The sequence below is a fragment of the Neolamprologus brichardi genome, chromosome 14, assembly GCF_056152115.1.
Source record: "Neolamprologus brichardi isolate AB-2024 chromosome 14, ASM5615211v1, whole genome shotgun sequence".
Taxonomy (NCBI): Eukaryota; Metazoa; Chordata; class Actinopteri; order Cichliformes; family Cichlidae; genus Neolamprologus; species Neolamprologus brichardi.
The window spans coordinates 31,973,640-31,995,861 of record NC_142117.1 but is presented as its reverse complement, the minus strand read 5'-3'; the positions used below and the strand labels follow the sequence as shown (position 1 = coordinate 31,995,861).

The following is a 22,222-nucleotide window of genomic DNA, read 5'->3' as shown; positions in this document are numbered from 1 at the left end:
TGGCCCATATCATTGTGGAGGCTGTGGAGAACAGTTTGCCGCAGTTCTGTCGGAAGGACCAGTTGGTATGATGGTTGTTCATTTTCATATCTCGTCCTATGGAGAATACCATCAATCAGCTCTAATTTATTCAGTTCTCGAAGGAGAAGAGGAATTTCAGGAAGCTCTTTCCTGGCTGTCAGAGGAACTTTTTCTCCTGACTCCAACTGGTGAATAACCTCCCGGAGAGTTGGATCAGTTCTCTGTTTTTCATAAAGCTCAGAACGGGATAGGGTGGAAATAACAGGAAGTCCATGGGAATCTTCTGAGTAATTCTCAGGAAGCACTGCTGTGTTGATGGACAGGGATTCGACCAAGCTATACTCAGCTTGGGTCCTGACAACACAGCTTTGGCAAATCGCATCGACGACTTCAACTGATATTTCACCGTTACTGCTGCTTGAGAGATGTTGTTGAGTAAACTGATTAATTAGCTCCTCATCTTTTTGAGCAGTTTCACTAGAGGAAGTACCATCACGTGGCCGACGGGAAAGTGCATCTGCATCCAGATTTTGCTTGCCGGCTCGATACTGTATCTTGAACGAGAAAGTAGAAAGAGCAGCCAGCCAACGATGGCCGGTAGCATCCAACTTTGCTGAAGTCAAGATATAGGTAAGTGGGTTGTTATCCGTGACCACTGTAAAACTTGCTCCATACAAGTAATCATGAAGTTTTTCTGTCACGCTCCACTTCAGTGCCAAGAATTCAAGCTTGTGAGCTGGGTAACGACTTTCACTGGATGACAAACCCCTACTGGCATAGGCTATCACCCTAAGTCTCCCCTCTTGCTCCTGGTAAAGGGCGGCACCCAATCCGGTGGTGCTGGCATCTGTGTGGAGGATGTAAGGCAGTGCCGGATCAGCAAAACCTAGAACTGGTGCAGTGGTAAGTTTGTCAATGAGTGTGTCAAAAGCCAACTGACATTCAGGACTCCACCTGGAACCAAAGGATTGCTTGGGATCAAACTGTGAGCTCTTAGAAGTCTCATTTTTAGAGCTTTTGTGTGTGGATGGGTACCCACGTGTAAGGTTGTTGAGTGGCTTGGCGATCATGGCATATCCCTTAATAAAACGCCTATAGTAGCCAGCGAATCCCAGAAAAGATTTCAAGGTCTTCAAGTTGGTTGGAATTGGCCAGGATTTCAGGGTGGCAACCTTTTCTGGGTCTGTCTCAACACCATTTTCTGAAACAATGTGGCCCAAGTATCTGACGGATGTCTGAAAGAATTTGCATTTTTCTGGAGAAAGTTTTAACCCAAATTCTTTCAAGCGATTCAACACTCTCAGCAAACGGTCTTCGTGCTCCTCAAGGGTGTTGGAGAATATGATCAAATCATCCAAAAACACCAGGACCTCTTTCAAGTGCAAGTCTCCCATGCACTTCTCCATGAGTCTTTGGAACGTTGAAGGTGCATTAGTAACTCCTTGAGGCATTCGGTTGAACTCCCAAAACCCAATTGGCGTTACAAAAGCGGTTTTGGCTTTATCAGCTTCATCCATTTCTATCTGATAATAACCAGATTTGAGATCAAGCACAGAGAACCATTTTGATCCAGTGAGTGCTGTAAACGACTCCTCCAAGTTGGGCAATGCATACGCATCCTTAATCGTTTGAAGGTTGAGTTTGCGGTAGTCAATACATAGTCGGATGTCTCCATTTTTCTTCTTGACAACCACTATTGGTGATGAGAATGATGACTCCGACTCCCTGATAACACCAGCATCTAGAAGCTCTCGAAGATGTTTACGAACAGCTTCTATGTCCTGGGGATGAATAGGTCTTGCTTTGTGTTTAAAAGGGGTATTGTCATGGAGCTTGATATGATGCTTCACTTCTTTAGTGCAACCAAAATCCAAGTCATGATGTGAAAAAACTTCAGACATGGCATTCAATTTTGTTGTGATCCGTTTTCTCCATTCTGCTGGTATTGGTGACTCACCAAAATTGAAAGGGAGGGGTGTTGACAACATCTCCCGATCTGGGGGGTTTGTCACACTGTGCTCAGAGACTATGCAGTCATAGGCTCCCAGCTCTGCAATGACACTCAAAGCTGGTATGCAGATGTCTTGCTCTGTTCCGTTTGATACAACAACTGGGACCTGAGTGTGTGTACCAGCTTTAAGAGGAACTAGACAATTACTGACACACAAACCACCCGGCAGGCCTGAACCCGGGTGCTGAATGACAACACATTGACTAGCTGGGCTGAGAAGCTTGGCAGAACCCTCGACCACAACTGTGCAGCCAGCTGGAATTAGCACAGGAGATTTACTAAGGGTGGTCACAACACCAAGATGATCATTATAATTCTGTTGGCACGTCACTTGGAGAGTTTGCAGAACTGCTCTGTACCCGTAAGAGGTAGGCTGGAATGATGAACAGTTACTAGAAGAGAATTGTTCATAAAGAATTTCAAGTGTATTCATGCCAATAAGAACTGAGGTTGGAAAATCAGGTCTCACATCAGGAACAACAAGTGCAAGCGTTTGGACTGGGACGTCAGTCCCAAGGAAGTCTTTTGGAAATGTCATGGCAACTTCAACATACCCAAGGTATGGAACACACTGACCAGCAGCCCCCTCCACATGAAGAAGTTCATTCAATGGGTGGACTGGCTGATCAGAGAGACGCTCATTATAGAATGAAACTGGAATTGTGGTAACCTGGGAACCAGTATCCAGTAGACACGGGCAGTTGCAACCTGCAATGTTGACTTCTGCTGTACATCTGGATCCAACTAATCCTGGTGGTAATCTAGTGTGGATCTTTGTCTTTGTCTGCATTTTTGCACACGTGGCATGCTTTTTGTTCTCAGCGGGACAAGGTTGGTCCAGCTCAGCTCCTGTTTGTCCCTCAACAGGAACTGGAACTAGTTTAAATCCTCAGAAGCAGGGGACTTTTGCCTCTGCCACTTTTGTTTGTTGTCAAATTGTTTCCGCTTAGCACTTACCAATGCTGAATTGGGTGCATTTTCACATTGTGGCTTAATGTGACCATCTTCTCCACAGCGGAAGCAAAACCCTGGTTTAGGGCTGGAGACGCTAGGTTTTGGATTCCTACCAACCTTCTTCGGCCCATAGGGCCTTGAAGCTGAAGCTGGGCAGGCAGCAACCGGTGGTTTGACATTACACTGCAGTGCTGTCAAAGCTGCAAGCTGCTGTTGTATAGCTGCCATCTGTTGTGAGAGCTGTTTAGTCAGAGTGGTTAGCGCAGTACAGAGGTTAGTTTCTTCCCCAGTATTGGCAAACTGGGCGTTAGCGGTGGCTTTCTGTTTTGTCGGTCCCAAATGCTGTTTCATCCTTAATGTCTTAGCTGCCTCTCTGTCCTCTTCAGTTCGAAGGAGTAAGAGAAGTTCAGGAAACTTGGGGGGGTTGTGTTTCTTTTGTTTAAGTTGGAGTTCCGATATTAAATTGTTATCCCAACATCCCCTGCAGAATTGATTCAACAGTCTGTTGTTCATGTCTTTCTCTAAAACACCTCCTCTTTTTGCTGCATGCTGTAATGCCACCTGCAGCCGCTGCAAATAGGCCGAAGGCTTTTCTCCACTGTCCTGGAAGGTGTCCATGAACTTGGCATATAACTCTTCCCCATCCTGCACAGTACCATAGGCTGAGTCAAGTTGTTTCATATAAACTTCTGGTGGTGTGTCAAGGCTGAGGTGTTTTACCATATTACAGGCAGGAGGCAGTAGACTGTCACGAATCAGTCTGGTGCGCTGCAGATCAGATATAGATGGATCTTTCAGGGCTAATTCCACACCTGACCGCCATATATCATAATCTGTCTCTTGAATTGGCCTGGGCACTTTACCAGAAAACGCTCTCAGTCGATGGAATGCATGCAGCGAGCTGTCCCCACTCCGAACAACGTGTTCCACAACATAGCGTTGTACTTCAGGAGGGTTGAGATCAGCCGCTGGAATGGAGGCAGAATGCCTCTCTCCACCTTGTACTTCAGCACCACTGGCAACAGAAGGGGACTTTGTCGTAAGAGAGGCTGGTAGTGAAGGAGGAAAGACTGAATCGGGAGGTTTTGAATCTTCTGGTTCTGCAACCACTAGAGTCTCTGGGTCGAGCTCTGCAAGGGACCGGCGTATCTGGGTCATCCCCTCACTGAGGACTAATGCATAATCCCTCCCAGATAATTTGGCTATTCTTTTTAAGTCTGCCAAGTAAGTATTTGTCTTGGAACCACTAACTTTTGATGCATAAATTTCAGATAGGCTCTCCATGTGGAGTTTGTCACCTGAATCTGAAATAGATGTGTGCGGTAACAACTGAGACAAACGCGTTAAAGATAAACCCGAAGCGTACTCAGCGACAAGCATGTTATTAAATTCAGATTCTGGTGAATCTATAGTAACCTTGCGGCCTATGTCACCATACTGTTCAAGGAAATGTATGACTTCATCAACTGAGTGCTCAGTTACTCCGTCGATTAAAACCGCATTTGGGATCTTAATGGCAAGTGTCTCAAAAACTTCCATTATGGGGAAAAATAAATTGGTGAGTTTGAATATATATTAATTACTAACCAAATCAGCTCCTGGCTGGCTCGCCAAGAAATGTAACACTGATGAAGCGCCAATGACTCAATACAGGCTAGGTATTGGGTGAGGTATTATGGTCATTATCAATCAGTGAAGTATTATGGTTATTATTATTAATCAGAAGATCTAGGAATGCTACAGGAGCTGATGGGCAGTAATTAATAAACACACACAACACAAAATGCTTTTGCAGGTATCATGTATTTAACCGAACCTCAGAGAAAATTAACAAGAAAAGAAAAGGAAAACTTAAATAATCACTCCTGCTGCAGCTATTCTATTAACCAAAAACCCAGTGAGGGTGCACAAAACAACTAAGCCAATTCTTCCGGCTTGTACCAAGCACCATAGAAAACAGTTCCCCATAAACAACACATGTTGACATCAAAAACACTGATCCACACTGAAGTCCATGAGTTTTATCTGAGTGTCCATGAGAGATGTCCAAGCGCTATTGTCCATAAACGGGGGAATGGTGTGTATGAGTGTGAAAATCAGTATATTTAGAAAATGGGGACAGAGCGTCGTCTTTGATAGCTTCCTACCCAACCAGTGGAAGCTTCGATTGCGGAATGAGTCCTGCTCCTAGCCGCTCATTGGCTCGCCATCCTTTTTCATACCCGAAAAGGGTTCACCTGGCCTGCATTAAATAAACAAGGCCAATAAGAATTCACAAGAATAATACAAAAAATGTCAGCCAATTACGCTAAAAACATTAAGTTATTCTTGTTCCTGTGTACACAAATAAACAAACAGTATATTTAACCAATAAGGATTCAACTGAAACATTTCAACTGCTATATACAGACTATATAGCTTCACAGCACTATTTATTCAACAAATACCAGTCAAATCAAAATCAAATTGTTTGGACCGGCAGCAACCAATTAGCGCCAGCTGGTAGCAATACAAACAATCAATTAAAAGTTCAAACTCACCAATTCCGTTCTGTTCAGTGCACAACAACACTATGGCTCTGGCTCACAGTAACCAGCATCTAAGTTGCATAAGTTAGTGGGTGTTAAAAGAAGCATTAAAACGGAAAAAGCAAGTGTTTGCCAATACAAACCTGCAACAGCTCTGTCACCTGGCTTGCCTCCACGCATCTGACAGGAGGAAGCCGGGACAGGCTTACTATGACCCACATGCCGTCCGATTGGCTGAGCAAAGTCATGTGGTTGGAGTCATGTACCTGCGATGCATTCGATGGCAGGAATAAGTGCAGGAAACAGATTTTACTCTGGGTTACACACGCAAGTTAAAATATTTCAAAATTAGATGAAAAATATACATCATGCTGTGTCACTAAAGACCATCAGCTGGACTTCTCTCAAGGACTGTGGATAAGCTTATCATTGGAATTTGAGGGCATTTGGAGTTCTATGGTTCAACTTCAGTTTTATAAAGAAGGAGGGCTTAAGAAAACTTTGTAGTAAGCTGTTAAAATATCTTACTGTAACTTGCTTCCAGCTATTGGTCATAGTCATTAGGGCTACCACAATTAGTCAACTAGTCACGATTACGTCGACTATCAAAATTGTTGATGACTAATTTAATAGTCGACGCGCCGTTTGAAGCTTTGTAGGATCCCAAAAGATGCAGGAATGAGTAGGAGGATTTAAGAGTGTAATAACGGGCTGAAACATAAGATGGCAGCACTGCATGTACAAGGATGCCAGCTGCCGTTAAACCCCGAAGAAGAAGAAGCAGTGTCCGGTATCGTAGCTGTGTCCAAATTCAGGAACCGCATCCTCCGGTGCCCGCATTTGGAGGCCGATTACGTTACAGCGACACGACGAAAACTGTCCAAATTCGAAGACTCTGACAAATGCGCCCTTCATTTCCCCAGATTTGAAGGATGGGTCGGGTGTATACTTCGTGGCCCAACCTATCCCAGAACTCATAGCGCGGCCCTGCTCAGTTTCCAACAATGGCGGCAGCTAGTTAGTTTTAATATTACTCTTATTATTCTTTCTGGGTCACAAAATAAACGCTTAACATATTTTCAAGCGAGAATGTAGCTGTGTAAGCTTCAAATATCTGCTCAGTTTATCAAGACACCACATATTTTCAGAAGCGCGCCAACATTTTCGGAGAAGTCTGTTACCCACCAGCTCGATAGCTAGCCAGGGTTCAAGGCTCACTAGAGCCAGTGGGAACACCGGACTCCCGGCAAATTGTTTTCAAACCCACCGCCGTCTTTGGCTACTCAGGTTAAAATTGATATATAAGTCACTTAGATAACTTAAAAATGTTATAGTTTGGCTTTTTTCAGTATTTTATTTGTTCCTGAGAAAATTGGTTTGGCTGAGATTAAAGTTATAGTTTTTACACAGCTAATAAACGTCAAGCAGACAACTGATTACGCTGGTGTCCTGTTATATTTTAGATAGCAAGGAGCAGACGGCTGAGTTTATTAAACTCCACCGAAACAATCTGCAAATTTCATTTAAATTTAATAAACTATCATCTTGTCTTTATTTTTAGTTAGCACATACCTTAAACACTTAAAGCTGTGAGCTAATGATAGTTATATAAGAGCAGATGCTGCTGGTGCAATAAGCTGTACGTTTTATGTCCAATGGATGCATGATCTGATTAGTCAACTAATCGCAAAAATAATCGGTGACTAGTCGACTATCAAAAAAATCATTTGTAGCAGCCCTAATAGTCATCCTTGAACCATTGGCTATAGCAGGCAAATATTTGTAGGCTTCCAGTGGGACCAGATTCACATGAGTAACACAAACGCATGCAGTTGATCTATGAATGCACCATAAAAGCACTTTGAGTGCTCAGTAATAGCAGAAGTCTGGTATATAGGAGTCTGTTTATCAGTTAACTTTATCAAACCAAAAGCCAAGATATACGCAAAAGCGGTACATCTGTACTATAACACATAGTTTGTCAACACAAAGCAAAAAAAAATGTGCAGGGTACATTCTGAGGCCGTCACAAAAGCCAACTTGAATCAATACCAGAAATGAATAAGAGTGATACTAAAAAGTGGTTAAATGTGTCACATGCCATTTTGTCCTCAGACGTTAAATACCTTAACTAGTTAAGAAAAGAAGGAAAGAGGCAAATTCAAAACAAACCTAATGAGCCTACTATACTCACAATGTGAGAAGAAAGTACAATGGTATAATGTTTTGGACATGACTTATCATGTGACAGATATCAGCATTGAGATAAGACCAGGGCTGTGAAGGGTTTACACAGTGACTACGAGAGAGGAGAAAGAAAGTGGATGATGGCATAGAGAAAAACCATTAATCTGTTCTTTCAAAGATTCCCTTCTCATCTGTCTCCTCCAGTATACTGCACTGGCAAACACAAACCCCTTGCATAACAAATATACCTAAAAGCTGACCATTCAGTGATTAATTACTAAACTCTAACACTCAAAAAATGCATAATAAAGTTAGACCATGTGAGAATTTCTAGGGAAAACAACAAAACAATACAGAACAAACAAACAAAACAAAAATATTTTTTATTCAACACTCCACTGACACGGGAGTAAAATACCAAAGTTATACACTGAGGATTTCCCAACTGTGAATAAAATGTATACAATCGTTACATGGTTAATAAAATTCCAGTGAAAAGCAACAGAACAGCATGAAAGAAATGTAACGTGTCCTTGAACTTAATTACTCTCTGGCGCATGCGTGCCTAAACCTCACTGTGATCTGGCTTATCTGTTCGCTTTAGTCCCTCCCCTCCTTAAGCCCAAACAACAAAGTCAGTTTACAGTGTGATGGTCAATGAACTAGGCCTGCAGAACCATTTATACAGCCATGAGAGATTGCCATGTGGTTAATTTTTGTAACACTAGCAGGCTTTAGATGAATGCCAGACTTGTGTGGCTCTGAGGCCTCCAAGCCAATCACTGCAATCAGCTGGTAGGTTGTCTGGTAATTTTATTCTAGTTGTAAATTACTTGCCAACACCACAGTGACAACAGCTACCTGGAGGTCAGTAAAATGAGAAGCAACTAAGGGAAATCCCTAATGACAGGCAATTCTTTATATTTCCTCTGACCACCCACCATTTACGCAGTTAAAGTCAAAATTTATTTTTTCCCCCTCGTATGGGAAAAGATGATCTGAAAGTTTATTACACATTTTCCAAATTTGATTGTGTTAAGTGGAACATTATGATTTTGATTATCAAACAGATGCAGTGACAGCAGTAGCAGAACAGGCGTATATACTTCAGTCTTTTTGCTCCTCTTTCTTTAACAAAGTTATCTGAAACTTTCAGAACTATAGCCTATCAGTAGTCACCACCTACGACTAGAAAACAGCTGTAACTCCTGTTATAGTTGCGCTGCAAGAAATCTGTATCGAAATAACAACAGATAACAGATGTTACATCTGTTGTTGCCCTGATTGTGCCTCACATTTGTTTGTGGCTACAGAGTAGTTGACAAGAACACACCAGCTGTTTTTCAGTTGCAGTTTTAGAGAAAACGGGAAAACACCTTGAAGATTTGAACTAGCTTTTCATTTTAATTATCAGCCACACAAAATTGTGGTAATGATATTTCTTGTCGTTGTTTAATAGCAGGTCACGCGCTAGTTTTTGCTCAACTGTAATGCGTAAATTTAACTGTAGCACTTAGACATATTTTCGTACCAGACATCTGCACACGGGGTAACAGCTGGTCATCCTTTGACTGAAAGTATTTGACGTAGCAATGTCGTTGACACTCGTTTAACATTACCTGGCCGGTCAACTACACGCACGAGCTCCTTCTATTTCATGTCACAGTATCAGTTGGTATTTTTTAGCTCCTTTAACAAGGTTAACTATCTCGCACCCGAGACTGTTTACTTTGGCTACAGGTGTGTGTGCTTAGCGTTATATCATAGCTAATAGTTATCTAACTGCAGCCTTATTGTAGCCAACGTACTGACAAACAATAACCTTACAGGTTAGTTCGACTTCCTTAAAATGATATCGTCAATATGTTGTTCGCTGTAGCAAAACAAGACTTATTACCAAAAGCGCAGCTAACGTTACTCACCCAGTCAGTTGGCAGAGCAGCAGTCTTGCTGAACAAGCCGATGCACAGTGATGAGTCTTATGCAGCTCTTCCCCGAAATGTTTAACGTCAGCAAGCTTGGATGACCAGCAACTTTCTGCAGAACCTGAAGCTGATGATAACTTGCTAGCTACCCAGACAAACACAAGACAAGGCAAAGTGTGACATACTAGCGTAAGCTACCTAGCTAACAGTTAGCAAGATAGTATGCGGTCTTCTCATGAACGACGCAGGCTCGCGTTAACAGCACCTTAAAACGGTCGAAGTAGCTAGCGAGCGACTGTGACGATGCAAAGTATCGATAACGTTTGTCTAACCCTCAGTTTTATCGAGATAACTTTCCATCCAACCCTGTTCCTCGCATAAAAAGCAGGAATGTCGCCATCGCTTACACGACTTAGTGCGCATGCGTATTCGGGCAATTCATCACGAATCCTAATTTACAAGATAGCAAAGATAAACGCTAAATAATGTTACTATATTTAATTTTGTTTGTTGTGAACCCGGTCACTATCCGGTGCTGTTATGATGGACTTCATTTGCCTACCTATTTTTTTTCCATCACTTTAAGAAAGACCTTACGGTTGACGTGTCTATGACCGGTTCGTCCAACCAAGTCAGTCGGGGGTGGGGGGGGGATCTAAGAATGCTACGTGGTCAGTCCAGGGACCACCTTGCTGTTCTCCATATAAGACTACAATGCTACTTCTACCTGCTTTGTAAGCAGAAGCACACAGTTGTACTAAAAATTAACAAGCATGATTGAACTGCAGTATTTTACACGCCAGAGAGCTAATACGGAATGTATGGAGAGAGAGAAAAAAACCCTTTCAAATTTACACACTGAACGGCACAAGTGATGTCAAACCTACACAAGACACACAAGGACAAATTGAAATACAATATCGCTTTTAGCAGAAAGAAAGTGTGGATCACTGGTTCTTGTAAACCGTGCAGTGTTGGGTTTGTTATACGTTTTGAGTGAACACAAAGATATTTTTGTAGTATTTATGTACTCCAAAAAAGCTTATTTTGAATGTACACTGGTATATATCAAAGAGATGATCGTTTTTCTGATTGTTTTGTGTTCGTTCTGTTTTATTGATTTTTTTCCCCCTTGTTTGTTTTCTACTTGAAATTTACACTATTAGAAATTCATGTTGCCTGGAAACTGTAATATTCCCTTCATTCATGTGACTTCCAAATTTGATTTAATTAAAAAGTATCTATCTATCTGAAATCTTCTTTCATGTGCCAGTCCCTTCTGCATATTAAGTCTCAGACAGACAATTGCACAAACATCACAGACAATGTATCATACACAACCTAGTCCTAATGTAGCTACCTACATACGAAACTTCACTATACTATATATCATATGCATATAGATGTTGCTGAAACAATGTACACACTCACCCTTCTTGCATAGGCGGTCTTTAAATCTTTGGCAAAAACATGTGCTATCCCATCCACTGATATACACCAAGATGGTTATCAATGACTCCACCTGCTGGACTTAATAAAGGAATGCCCCATTGTGTCTGCTATAGTTCTCAATGAAATATGCAGTGGAGAGTCATCTCTTTCCAAAAAATTATTTGACTCTTTAAGACAGACTGATTATGCAGTAATCAGTGAAATATGCAGATTATAGTTGTGTCATTGCAGGGACTGAACGAGTGAACAGCGAACACATCACATATTTTATTTTACACCGTGCATTTATTTTATGTTTTTATTTTTTTTAATGTAATAACATAAGACATGTAACTTGGGATGCAGTGATAAGATTTCAGAAATGCACATAGACTTGTTGTCCAAATCTATACTCAACAAGCTCACACTCAGCAAAGTTATATGCAAACACCTGCACACACTCGAAGATGAAGAGGCATATATTTTAAGACTTGAGAAGAAGTGCACGATGAAAAAGCAACATCAAGGACTGCAGCAGAACACAAAATATAATACAAAGTAATGAGAAACATAATGAGGAAGTAAATGTAAGAGGACAATGAAGAGGGAGCAAGTTTACAAGGGCATCATTATGCAGTTGGACAACTTTTCTGGAGGCAGTAATTCTAAAGCAGTGGTTTTCAGCTCCCCAAGGACTTCTTGTTTTAAGTGCTCTCTTGTCTGATTCAAATTATCTTTTTTGTTTGTTTGTTTGTTTTTCAGGCAGCTGCAGCATTTAATACTCATTTTATCAATTGAATCACATTTTTGGAGCGGAGATTGGAGGTCCTTATGAGAACCTTTGTGTTTTGAGAGTACAGAGTGGTGGGATAATAAAATAATTCAAACCACGCAATAACATGAGCTTGTACTAACTTAAAAAAAATGCACCTTTCATGGGTCAAAAGACCGTGATTGGTCAGTTAGGGTCACATATGTGATGTGTGTGGGCAAGCAAGTGTGTGTATTTGTGTGTGTGTCAGGAGTCAGGTGTCATTCTGTTTACATTCTACTGTTTTAACTTAAAGGAGATTAGCTCTCCATTGATACTGAAACTGTGCCTGTAGTTGTAATGGTACAGGACGACTCAGCCAGAAATGTATCACCCACATCTGTTTCACACCAGCAATTGTTTCCTAAAGTTCCACACAAAATTGATATTGGTATATCAACAACTCCTGAAAAGTAGGGTGAATTTTTTTTTTTTTCTTAAATAAATAAATAAATACAATGTATGCCACAGATGTTTAAACAACATGCAAAAATATTCTCCATTAAACTTATAACCCATGTGACTTAAAGTCTTGGGTCGTTATGGTCTATTGACCAGTAATGTAACTTCACAAATAAAAGACTATTGGATTTATTTAATCTTGCATAATAGATGTCCCTAATTACTGTATAATACCAATTTAATCTTGAAGCTCCCAGGTCCGATTTTCAGTAAACGCACCAAGTGACTACAGGAAGTGTGGTGTTGTGTGTGTATGTTTTTCAGGCGGTGGTGTAGCGATTAAAGCTAGCTACAACAAAGTGCAACCATAGCAGCTAATGTGAAGCTAGACCTACACCAGTTTGTCGGCATGGCGGCCCCGGCAAAGTTATTTGAAAAATATGTTGGGTGACATGTTTTAGTGTCTTTTTTTTTTAAATCAGAAAACGACCTCGCGGACTAAGCACTAGCTAGAAGGTAACGTCAACACTTGGAAGTACCAGCAACAACACCGCTCTTTACGCTAATTAGCTTGATAGTTTTTGTGGGATAGTTTCAGGTAGTAGTTTCATTGCTGGCAGTTTATATATCAATACCAACACACTTAGTTTTGCGGTGCTTGTTTGTGTTGTGTTTGGTATCCGCTAATTTGACGTATGGGACGTCTTACCAGCAGCAACAGCAGCTGGTGGTCATGGTGGTGTATGTGTGTGTTTAGGGAGGTGTTGTCTGGGTTCATGCAAAGTGCAACTTCATATTTCTGCAAAGCAATGCAACAGCACTGTAAATTTGTCAGACGCGGCAATAAAAACAGGCTTTTGTGTTTGTTTGTTTTTGTGAATAAAAACTGAGCTGAAATATATTGTTAGCAATACAAGATAATTATCTTTTATAGGCGTTACAAATAATGATACACAGAAGATCAGACGAGTAGGTTTTACTGTTGATTGCAGTTTTCCATTTAACACACAGCCATACACAGCTGTGTGGTTTGATAATAGAGAGTAATGGTGCAATCACTGAAACCGTTATATTTGAAATATTATGTTAGACTTTAGAGATGACATAATTTTGACTTTACTTTCTGTGGTAGTAAAGGTCACTGAACAGATGTACACGTTTTAATCTGTCTGCCCATCTAAATCTGAATGCTGCTGGTCACTCAAGAGGAATGATAAAGGTGGAAATTTAATAATCTTTTCTTTAACATATATGTATGCATTCCATGATACAGGGCAGAAAATTCCTATTATCCAGTTTAATAACCATTTGAATACAATTAAACAACCAGACCATCAAAGTATTTAACATGAAAACATACTCCTGCTTTTATCTGTGTTTTTCAGTTTATCTAATCAACCTTTCCTTTATTCCATAGTGAGTTAGATTCATATGCTTCTCCATGTTTTTTCTTTTTTTCACAGCTGAGTAGTATGCTGGACGTGGGAAAGTGGCCAGTGTTTGCACTTCTTCCTCCTGAGGAACTCCGGCTTATCCGCCAGGCTTGTGTATTTGGCAGTGCTGCAAATGAAGCCCTCTATGTCACAGTTAATGATGAGGTAACATTTGGAGTTTAATCAAGGTTGCCTTCTTGTTCTTCTTTACGTGAAGCTGTCCTGCAGCACGCACAGAAGTAATTCATTTTGCTGTATTGATTTTTGAGTAGTTCTTGTTTTGAAGTGGATATAAAAATGCTCCAGGCCTTCTTGCTCTCTGCTTGATATGAAGTGCAGTTACAGGCACAGGGATAAGCAGATGGAATGAGGCTATCTTTAGCCATATGAGCTTAATGCCTGAGCCTTTGGAAAGGTGCAGTGCATGCCTAATCTTTCCACCCTTGCTTATTTGTTTGATGTTATGGAACAGCCAACTGTACCGTTAAATTGTATTTTGGTGGATTTCACTTTAAATTATGCCGTACATCACATTCAGCAGTCCCAGCATGAGCATGCTTGCTGCCGTTTTGTTTTTTTTCCAGTCATAATTTTAGAAAGACAGTGTCACAAATTATTATAGCCTGGTTTAAAGTGTAGTTAGTTAGTTTTAGTGTACCGGTGATCATAATTTGCAATTTGCCATTTTAGACAGATTAGATTAAGACAACTTCACCATTTTGTGATATAAAAAAATTGCACAATAAATATGGAGTAATTCTTATTTGTAAATGTATATATTTAAAAACAGATGTAAAAACATTTTTTAATGTTTTTTCTTTGCAGGTCTTTGCCTTAGGGACCAACTGTAGCGGCTGTTTAGGGCTTGGAGATCTTCAAAGCACTATTGAGCCACGCAGGATTGATGTCTTGTGTGGAAAGAAGATTGTGTCTCTAAGCTATGGAACGGGGCCACATGTGGTTATCGCCACTGCAGGTAATGTAGCTCCAAAACCTTTTTTTCTGTGTGTGTCACCAAGGAGATATGTCCTCAGGAGGCAGAGGAATAAGATCACAAGCAAATGAGTCCAAACATGCAAAATTCATATTTTATTTGATATTTCATTTTTATTTTGTGCCACAATAGGCTTCATATTGTATCTAGTTTTTTTTTTTTTTTTTTAAGTGTAATTCTTTTTGGTCAAAGTGGATTTCTTGGCCAAGAGATGTGGTTGCATGCATACTTAAATTACGATTAAAAAATGCATTCAAATTGTTAAATTTCAAATACAAATTCAATTTTCACTAATTCCTGTTTGGAATATTAAATGAAAATGTCTGAGAGTTGCTTTCAACATGATTATTGCATGCTTATTTATTTGGATAATTGATTACACCTTTAACTTTGATTAAAGCAACATAAAGGTATCTGTTTTACTGTAATATGTGGTAATGATTAACTAACTCCACATCATCTGAGGCAGGCCAGTCAGTTTGGGGTTTTTTGTTTTTTTATTTACATGTGGAAAAATCTTTGCTCAATCTGCATTTACAGTAAATGAAGTTGCAAAAAAGTTAGTTAAGGATATGTTCTTGTGTACTTCATTTATACTGAGTCAATGCAACACTAAATTACATGAATCCAGGCATTTAATCAATATCTGTGATGTCTGATAAAAGTAGGGCTGCTTAACTTGCAGTATATTATGTGAAATAGACTGTTTCTTATCTTTTAAAAAATATTAACTTCTGTGACAACATCAATAAACTTGCACTTGTTGCTGTGTAGATGGAGAAGTGTATGCCTGGGGCCACAATGGCTACAGCCAACTCGGAAATGGCACCACCAACCACGGGCTGACCCCTGCCCTGGTGTCCACTAATCTCCTCAGCAAGAGAGTGACAGAAGTGGCCTGTGGCTCCCACCACACTATTGCCCTCACAACTGATGGAGAGGTAAATTTTCCTCTACTTGCTTTGTTTCTGTTTAATCTGAGAATTTTTCTGGGTGGTGAGCATTCATCTTTGTATTCAGGTGTACGCGTGGGGTTACAACAACTCTGGACAAGTTGGTTCAGGTTCTACTGCCAACCAGCCGACACCGCGTCGGGTCAGCAGCTGCCTGCAAAACAAGATTGTGGTAAACATAGCCTGTGGACAGCTCTGCTCTATGGCTGTACTGGACAACGGAGAGGTAACTGGTCACATCCATCTATACATGTTAACCATGATGAAGCAGAGAAAAACAAATTTGATTTCTAACAGTGTCTGAAATGAATTTGTGTTTACACTTGATCTGAATGATGACAGCTTGAAGAACGGTCCTGGAGTGTGAGTGGAGACAGTATAGTTTAAAAAAAATGAACGTTCAGTCTCTGTCAGAAGACCTAAAATAGTATTGCATTTGTTTTTACACACAAAATCAGAATCTGAATTTCAGATTTAATTCAACAAAAAAACAAGAATAAAAGTACTGTGATGTTCCCCACACTTATTGATAACGGGGTATGTGCATATCCCAAAATTGTCCATTGTTTCCAGATCTATGGTTGGGGCTATAATTGCAATGGACAGCTAGGTTTGGGCAATAATGGAAACCAGCAGACACCATGCCGAATCGCTGCCCTCCAGGGTGTAAACATTGTACAGGTAAGAGCTTAAAGAGGGATAAATCTTACAAAACATTGTTTTTGATTACTTATTTCTGTTAGCATGCATCTTAAATACCCTCTTTTTTTCTTTTTTTTCAAACACAGGTCGCTTGTGGATATGCACACACGTTGGCACTGACAGATGAGGGATTTGTTTATGCTTGGGGAGCCAACTCATACGGGCAGTTGGGAACAGGCAATAAGAGTAACCAAGCGCTCCCCACTCCTATAAACACAGACAAGGAGAGGTTAGTACTTTGTTACTTTGTTCCCATTGTAAATTACCAGCAGTACTTTGCTACCATAATAGGTCACAGATCCCTAGAATAACCAAACGTCTCAAACTCATACAAATTCTTACACTTGTGGTTTTATGCTACGCAGTAGTAAGGGACTGATTGTTGACTGTAAAAGAACTTTATTAGAGAAATATTCACTTTTCATATGGGCCTTTTTCTGTCTTAAGTTCAAATGTATATCTAGATTTGTGATTTTTCTCGGTAGGATAGTCGAAGTGGCTGCATGTCACACCAGTCACACGTCAGCAGCCAAGACACAGAGTGGACAAGTTCTGATGTGGGGTCAGTGTCGAGGTCAGGCTGTAGCCAGTCCCCATCTCACACATTTCAGCAGCACTGACGATGTGTTCGCTTGCTTTGCCACACCGGCAGTCACGTGGCACCTCCTCTCAGTAGGTAAGAGTTTTATAGGACCATACGTTTTTAAGTTATTTGACGAACACGCAGAAATTCACAGTGAAATACTTATATGCCTATCCAGCTGTACATAAAATAATTGTTTTTTTCATTAGAATATCACCCAACATGATTGCCTAACAGTAAAAGTTTCTCCCCATTATTTTTGTGGGAATGGTGGTCTTAATGGCATCGATCTCTGTCGCCCATTTCAGCTGTTTCCTTGTGGGGTCAACTATTAGCTCCTTGGTCTTACAAACTTGCAGCTGAAGGTTTTTCTCCCTACACCAGTCACTTAGGTGGTTGATCTCTAACCGTCAAGCAGAGTCACTGTTTCGAGATCAAGTCCGCTACTGCTCTTTCGTCAGTGAAATTGGTGATGATTATGGGAACTTAACGAAGTGGCCACACAGTCGTAGGTGTAGAGGAAGTACAGGAAAGGAGGAAGCAGATGAGACTTTGTGGTTTACATGTACCACCTGTGGTTTGCCAGTCAGGAAATTAAGGATCCACTTGCACAGAGAGAAGTGCAGGCCAAGGTCACATAGTTTAATAGTCAGCCTGGAGAGTATTTGTAAAATTGGAAAAAGAATCCCAAAAGTCAAACTTTTACAATAATTGAAGGATTTTTTATTACATTTTTGACACTGACATTTACTTGTGTGTCTGGTTAGAGATAATTATGCAGTAGGCATTTATCAGTGTACCATAGGTACACATTCCTGCAAGTCGTCTAAGAAATAAACAGGAAACACTGTTTCCTGTTTATTTGCGACAAATGTTTATACAAACTCAACACAAACTGAAGAGCATTAACCTGTAACTGTGATAGCTTCATTTTTTTGTTTACACTCCAGTTAGGAAAGCTAATGCGATGAGTCAGTTCTATCAGTATAGCTAAATTTAAATATTGACTTAGCATTTAGGTGGACATTTTTTTTAATGTTGGTAATATTTTATTGTCACCTGTGGCCTTAAAGAAATATCTTTTCATTCCCTATATATAAATACCTCAGATAACTGTCCTGTGAACTGAAATGTAAAGAGAAGTTGTTTAAATTTATGTTTAGCAAATTTATGTTTGTTTTTAAGAGCAAAAAAACCCCAAGACCAAATGCTTGTATGCTTGTATTTAACAAAAACAAAATAAATAGTAATAATAATTTTATATATATATTTTTTTTGCCAGATGGTGATGATTACCTCACAGTTGCCCAGTCTTTGAAGAAGGAGTTTGACAGTCCAGATATTTCTGATCTGAAGTTCTTGGTTGATGGGAAGTGCATCCATGTTCACAAAGCTCTGCTAAAAATCAGGTACAGAAAACAAGAACTTTCAGAGTCCTTTAGGTGATTCTTTTTTCTTTTTTTAAAAGGACAATGTAGACTCATTAACCATGGAAGTCTGGAAAAGCTAATCCAGTCTTGTGGCATTTTGAGCAGCTGGTGTGTGACTGGAAGGGTGTAACATGCAGTGTATCGTTATCTTTGAGTGCACATAATGATCTGTGGAATGGAGAAAATGTCTGCAGCTCTTCCTTTCTATTGTTGGGCCACCACACTCTGACTGTTTAAAAAAAATTATATATATAAATGCACAGTTTGCTTCTCTAACCTCTACTTTCATTTTGGTCACATGGGTGTCTTTTTTAAAATCCAGACAACCAATTTAGTCACTGCAGCAAAAACAATGAGCCATCTTTGTGTGTAAATATATATAACAAACACTTAATTTGTGCTGGTTTCCCTATATTTAAACTTCATATGCTAAACAGTGTTTCCTTATCTTCCTGTTAAACTCACGGGGTAGCAAAGACAGGCCTATTGTTTCCCGTGTTTCTTTTTATAACCACACTTGAACACAGAGTATCTGCATTCCAGTCCCTTGCTCTTTTGCACCGTCAGTAGGAAGGAGCCAGACTGTCTGCAGCTTTAACCTTAGTCCACTGGCTCACACGAATATGCAACAGTGGAAACTGCCTGCTTGCGCAAGATCACATGCAAATTATATGTTTAAGATGCATCAGAGAGTGAAGATTCATTATTTGTTCAACCGTGTCCTGAGAAGCAATGGTAGAGGCACTGTTTTGAGCCATCAGAGATTTGCAGTGTGGAGGAAATTGAAGCAAAAAAAACAAATAAAAAGATAAATGGCAATTAGTGGTAATTAATGCAGGAGCTTATAAGGAATAAAAGGTATTGCACTTGGCCTGTATTAGTAGGCATAGTCAGAAAGAATCTGTTTAAAAAAACACACACAAAAAACCAACAATTTTTCTTCTATTCTTGTATCCGTCTACCCTTGTGGTTGTTTTTAACTGGTGGGTATTTAGATTGGATGCTGTTGAACACTAACAGGCATGGTATAGTCTCTGAATTCTAGGCTCCATGCTGTTAACCACATGCCTACCAATTCTGTGACCATGTAGACTCACCTGCTAAGGCATTAACTTGCAATGCACTAAACATACATGTACCCTTCTAGCAGAATTCAAGGAACTATCAATAAGTAATTTCCACAGCAGAGTATAACTGCCACTACAACAGAAAAACATGCTTAAATTGTAATGTATGTTAGTTTGACTTAAACGTGCTTTTGTCAGAAGTCTTCTGCTGTCTTTCTCGATAGGTGTGAGCATTTCCGAACACTGCTGAATGAATCTGACCAGGATGCTATAGAAATTCATCAGTTCTCATACTTGGTGTACAGAGCCTTCTTGGAGTATCTCTACACTGACACTATAAACCTGCCACCAGAGGACGCTATTGGTAAGGACAGACATGGATCACAGTTCTTTACAGCCCAGGAAATGCTGCAACAAGTCAGTGCAGAATCCTGAACACGATCACGTGTGTTTTTGTTTTTGTGTGTGCAGGGTTGCTTGACTTGGCCACGTTCTACCGAGAAACAAGACTGAAGAGGCTGTGCCAGGAAACGATCAAGAGAGGCATTTCTGAAGAAAACGCCATCACTCTGCTCTCTGCTGCTGTCAAGTATGAGGCGCGGGTAAGGTTATAACCCCTGACACATAGTCAAAGCACCAAAGTGGTGGAGGCGTGCACAGTAGCTAGTCAGTTATACTCCTCAGCACTGACCAGACAGCCCTCTTCATTTTTAGGACCTGGAGGAATTCTGCTTCAAGTTTTGTGTCAACCACCTAACGGCTGTCACGCAGACCCAGGCCTTTGCAGACATGGATCACGACCTGCTCAAGAACTTCATTAGTAAAGCCAGTCGCTACGGGGCCTTCAAAAACTGACTACTGGGCCCCTGTTGTGATGTATTGAGCACATTAAAGTTTAATCTCAGTGACGAGAGTCCATCCTAGACCAAAGTAAACACCCAGCAGATCAGCGCCTCAAACACGTGGCACTAAGGATGTAAATACCAGAGAGGTAAATGGTTTAAGGCCCCACTCACCAAGTGATTCTTCTTTGTTACCGTTCTGAAGCTAGCCCAAACACGGTGCTTGGTTGGAACGTAAATACAGGTTTATGCCACTAGTCCTGTAACAAGCACACAATGCTGAGGCTGAATAAAAGGATGTGCCACACTGGTCGCCTGTTTACCAAGACAGCCAGTACGTGGACATGTCACAGTCAGCTTGGACTGGATACCTGAAAATGCTGAACATACTAAACATAATCTGTTGTGATGGAATTGTTTGATTTGGTATTTAAATCGTTTTTATCATGCTGCCCTTTTAACAGTTCCTAATGCAATCAGTATGTCTTAAGTTATCTGTGGTCAGCATAGACAGGATCTAAAAATTAACCAAGTCAGCTATAAATGAACTCTTCACATTGTGCTGCTTTTCTTTGAAGCCTTCATCCTAAAATGTTCTGGATTTGGAGGCATTTTATGAGGGAAACACATGTAAAACTGCAACCTGTTTCCCCCCATTTGTTTTTGTTTTTATCTGCTTTATGATTATATTTGTTATGATCGCATAACATATTTTGCCACTTTTTTAAAGTTTCAGTTATTCTTCAGTTCTTCATATACCATCCAAACGTGTGGTCTGACATTTGTGTTCACTAACTTTTGCAATTTTTTGCTGTAGAAAGTTGTTTTTCCCACCATATGCTGACTGATAGGAAAAGGAGCAGTGAGTGAAAAGAGAGCATGCTATTGCATGTGTACTTGTACAGTTGTTCAGACTAACCCTCTCTATGCAGCTGGAAACAAAGTTTGACTTTCACAAACGTGTTGAGTCTTGTGTACACTGTACAGTAGATGCAGCTGATTTTTTACAGCTGCATTTCATTGTATGTTTACAGATTTTTTTGTTAATTGTGTTTTGTTTTTTTAATTATTGCTATTCTTAACATATTGGCAGCAAGCTTCTGTTCCCTTTTTACAAGATTTTTGCTTTTTTAATATGCATCTCTGGATAGTAAATAGTTGTGCCAACTCACTTTGTTGGAGCTCAAGTCTAATAAAGGACCTCATGGTCTTTAAATGCAGTTACCAGATAATTACATCAGGAATTCCCAAATCTGCTTAAATGGATATAACTAAATGTGATCCCTTAAACGAGCTGATTGGAATGTTTGTTTGTTTTTGTTTTCTTTTTTGGAACTTTTTGGTAATGTTTTTAATTTGTATGGAAAGCTAGCTGCAACCTGCTGACTTTGGCACTAATAGGAATATAGAAAAATGGCAATTATTAATACATATTAAAACAAATAACAATATATGTTGTTGAGGGTGTTCTTAAAAAGCTCTTGTCATTTCATTACCATGCAACTGCTTTAGAAACATTCGACATGAAGTAGTTTTTTTGTTTTGTTTGTTCGTTTGTTTGTTTTTTGGGGGGGTGAGAGTGAAATGTATGGAAATGAAAGTCACGAATTTAAAAAATAAAACATGCATTACTTCATGTAAAGTTGTAACATTGCAGGTGCCATTAACCAGTAAGTGGTCAACATTTTAAGACACGCACATGCAGTGCAGTTTGGCTCCTCATCTCCACCAAGAAGCGGAACAGGCTCATTTTCACTTCTTCCTGCAAGATTGAGAGTCTAACATCGCATGTGTGCCTGCGTGTTTCCTGAAGGTATATCTTTGGTATCATATCATCAAGTGAGATTTCATATACCTCCCACAGAATAACAGGATGTGGTCAAAATTAAGATGCCAGACAAGTTGGCAGAATCAAGTATAATAGAATTTGATGATTTTTTACTTTGAC

The 22,222-nt window shown here is 40.1% G+C and overlaps 2 protein-coding genes across 4 annotated transcripts in view; one reads left to right on the top strand and one right to left on the bottom strand.

Annotated features, from left to right (window-relative positions):
* fndc3a (fibronectin type III domain containing 3A) overlaps positions 1 to 10,169 on the bottom strand; it is a 56,232-nt gene extending 46,063 nt beyond the window's left edge. For all 3 annotated transcript variants that reach the window (XM_087851130.1, XM_087851133.1, XM_087851132.1), the window contains exon 1: positions 9,624 to 10,169. The gene's annotated coding sequence lies outside the window, so the exon portion shown is untranslated. The remainder of the gene's footprint in view (positions 1 to 9,623) is intronic.
* Positions 10,170 to 12,567: 2,398 nt separating this feature from the next.
* rcbtb2 (regulator of chromosome condensation (RCC1) and BTB (POZ) domain containing protein 2) lies at positions 12,568 to 21,910 on the top strand. Its single transcript, XM_006796615.3, has 12 exons — positions 12,568 to 12,786; positions 13,734 to 13,868; positions 14,529 to 14,679; positions 15,472 to 15,638; positions 15,718 to 15,876; positions 16,224 to 16,331; positions 16,439 to 16,581; positions 16,838 to 17,028; positions 18,218 to 18,344; positions 19,657 to 19,796; positions 19,904 to 20,034; positions 20,147 to 21,910. The coding sequence occupies exons 2-12, from the start codon at positions 13,743 to 13,745 to the stop codon at positions 20,285 to 20,287; spliced, it is 1,584 nt and encodes a 527-aa protein (XP_006796678.1). The 5' UTR covers positions 12,568 to 12,786; positions 13,734 to 13,742; the 3' UTR covers positions 20,288 to 21,910.
* Positions 21,911 to 22,222: the final 312 nt, after the last annotated feature.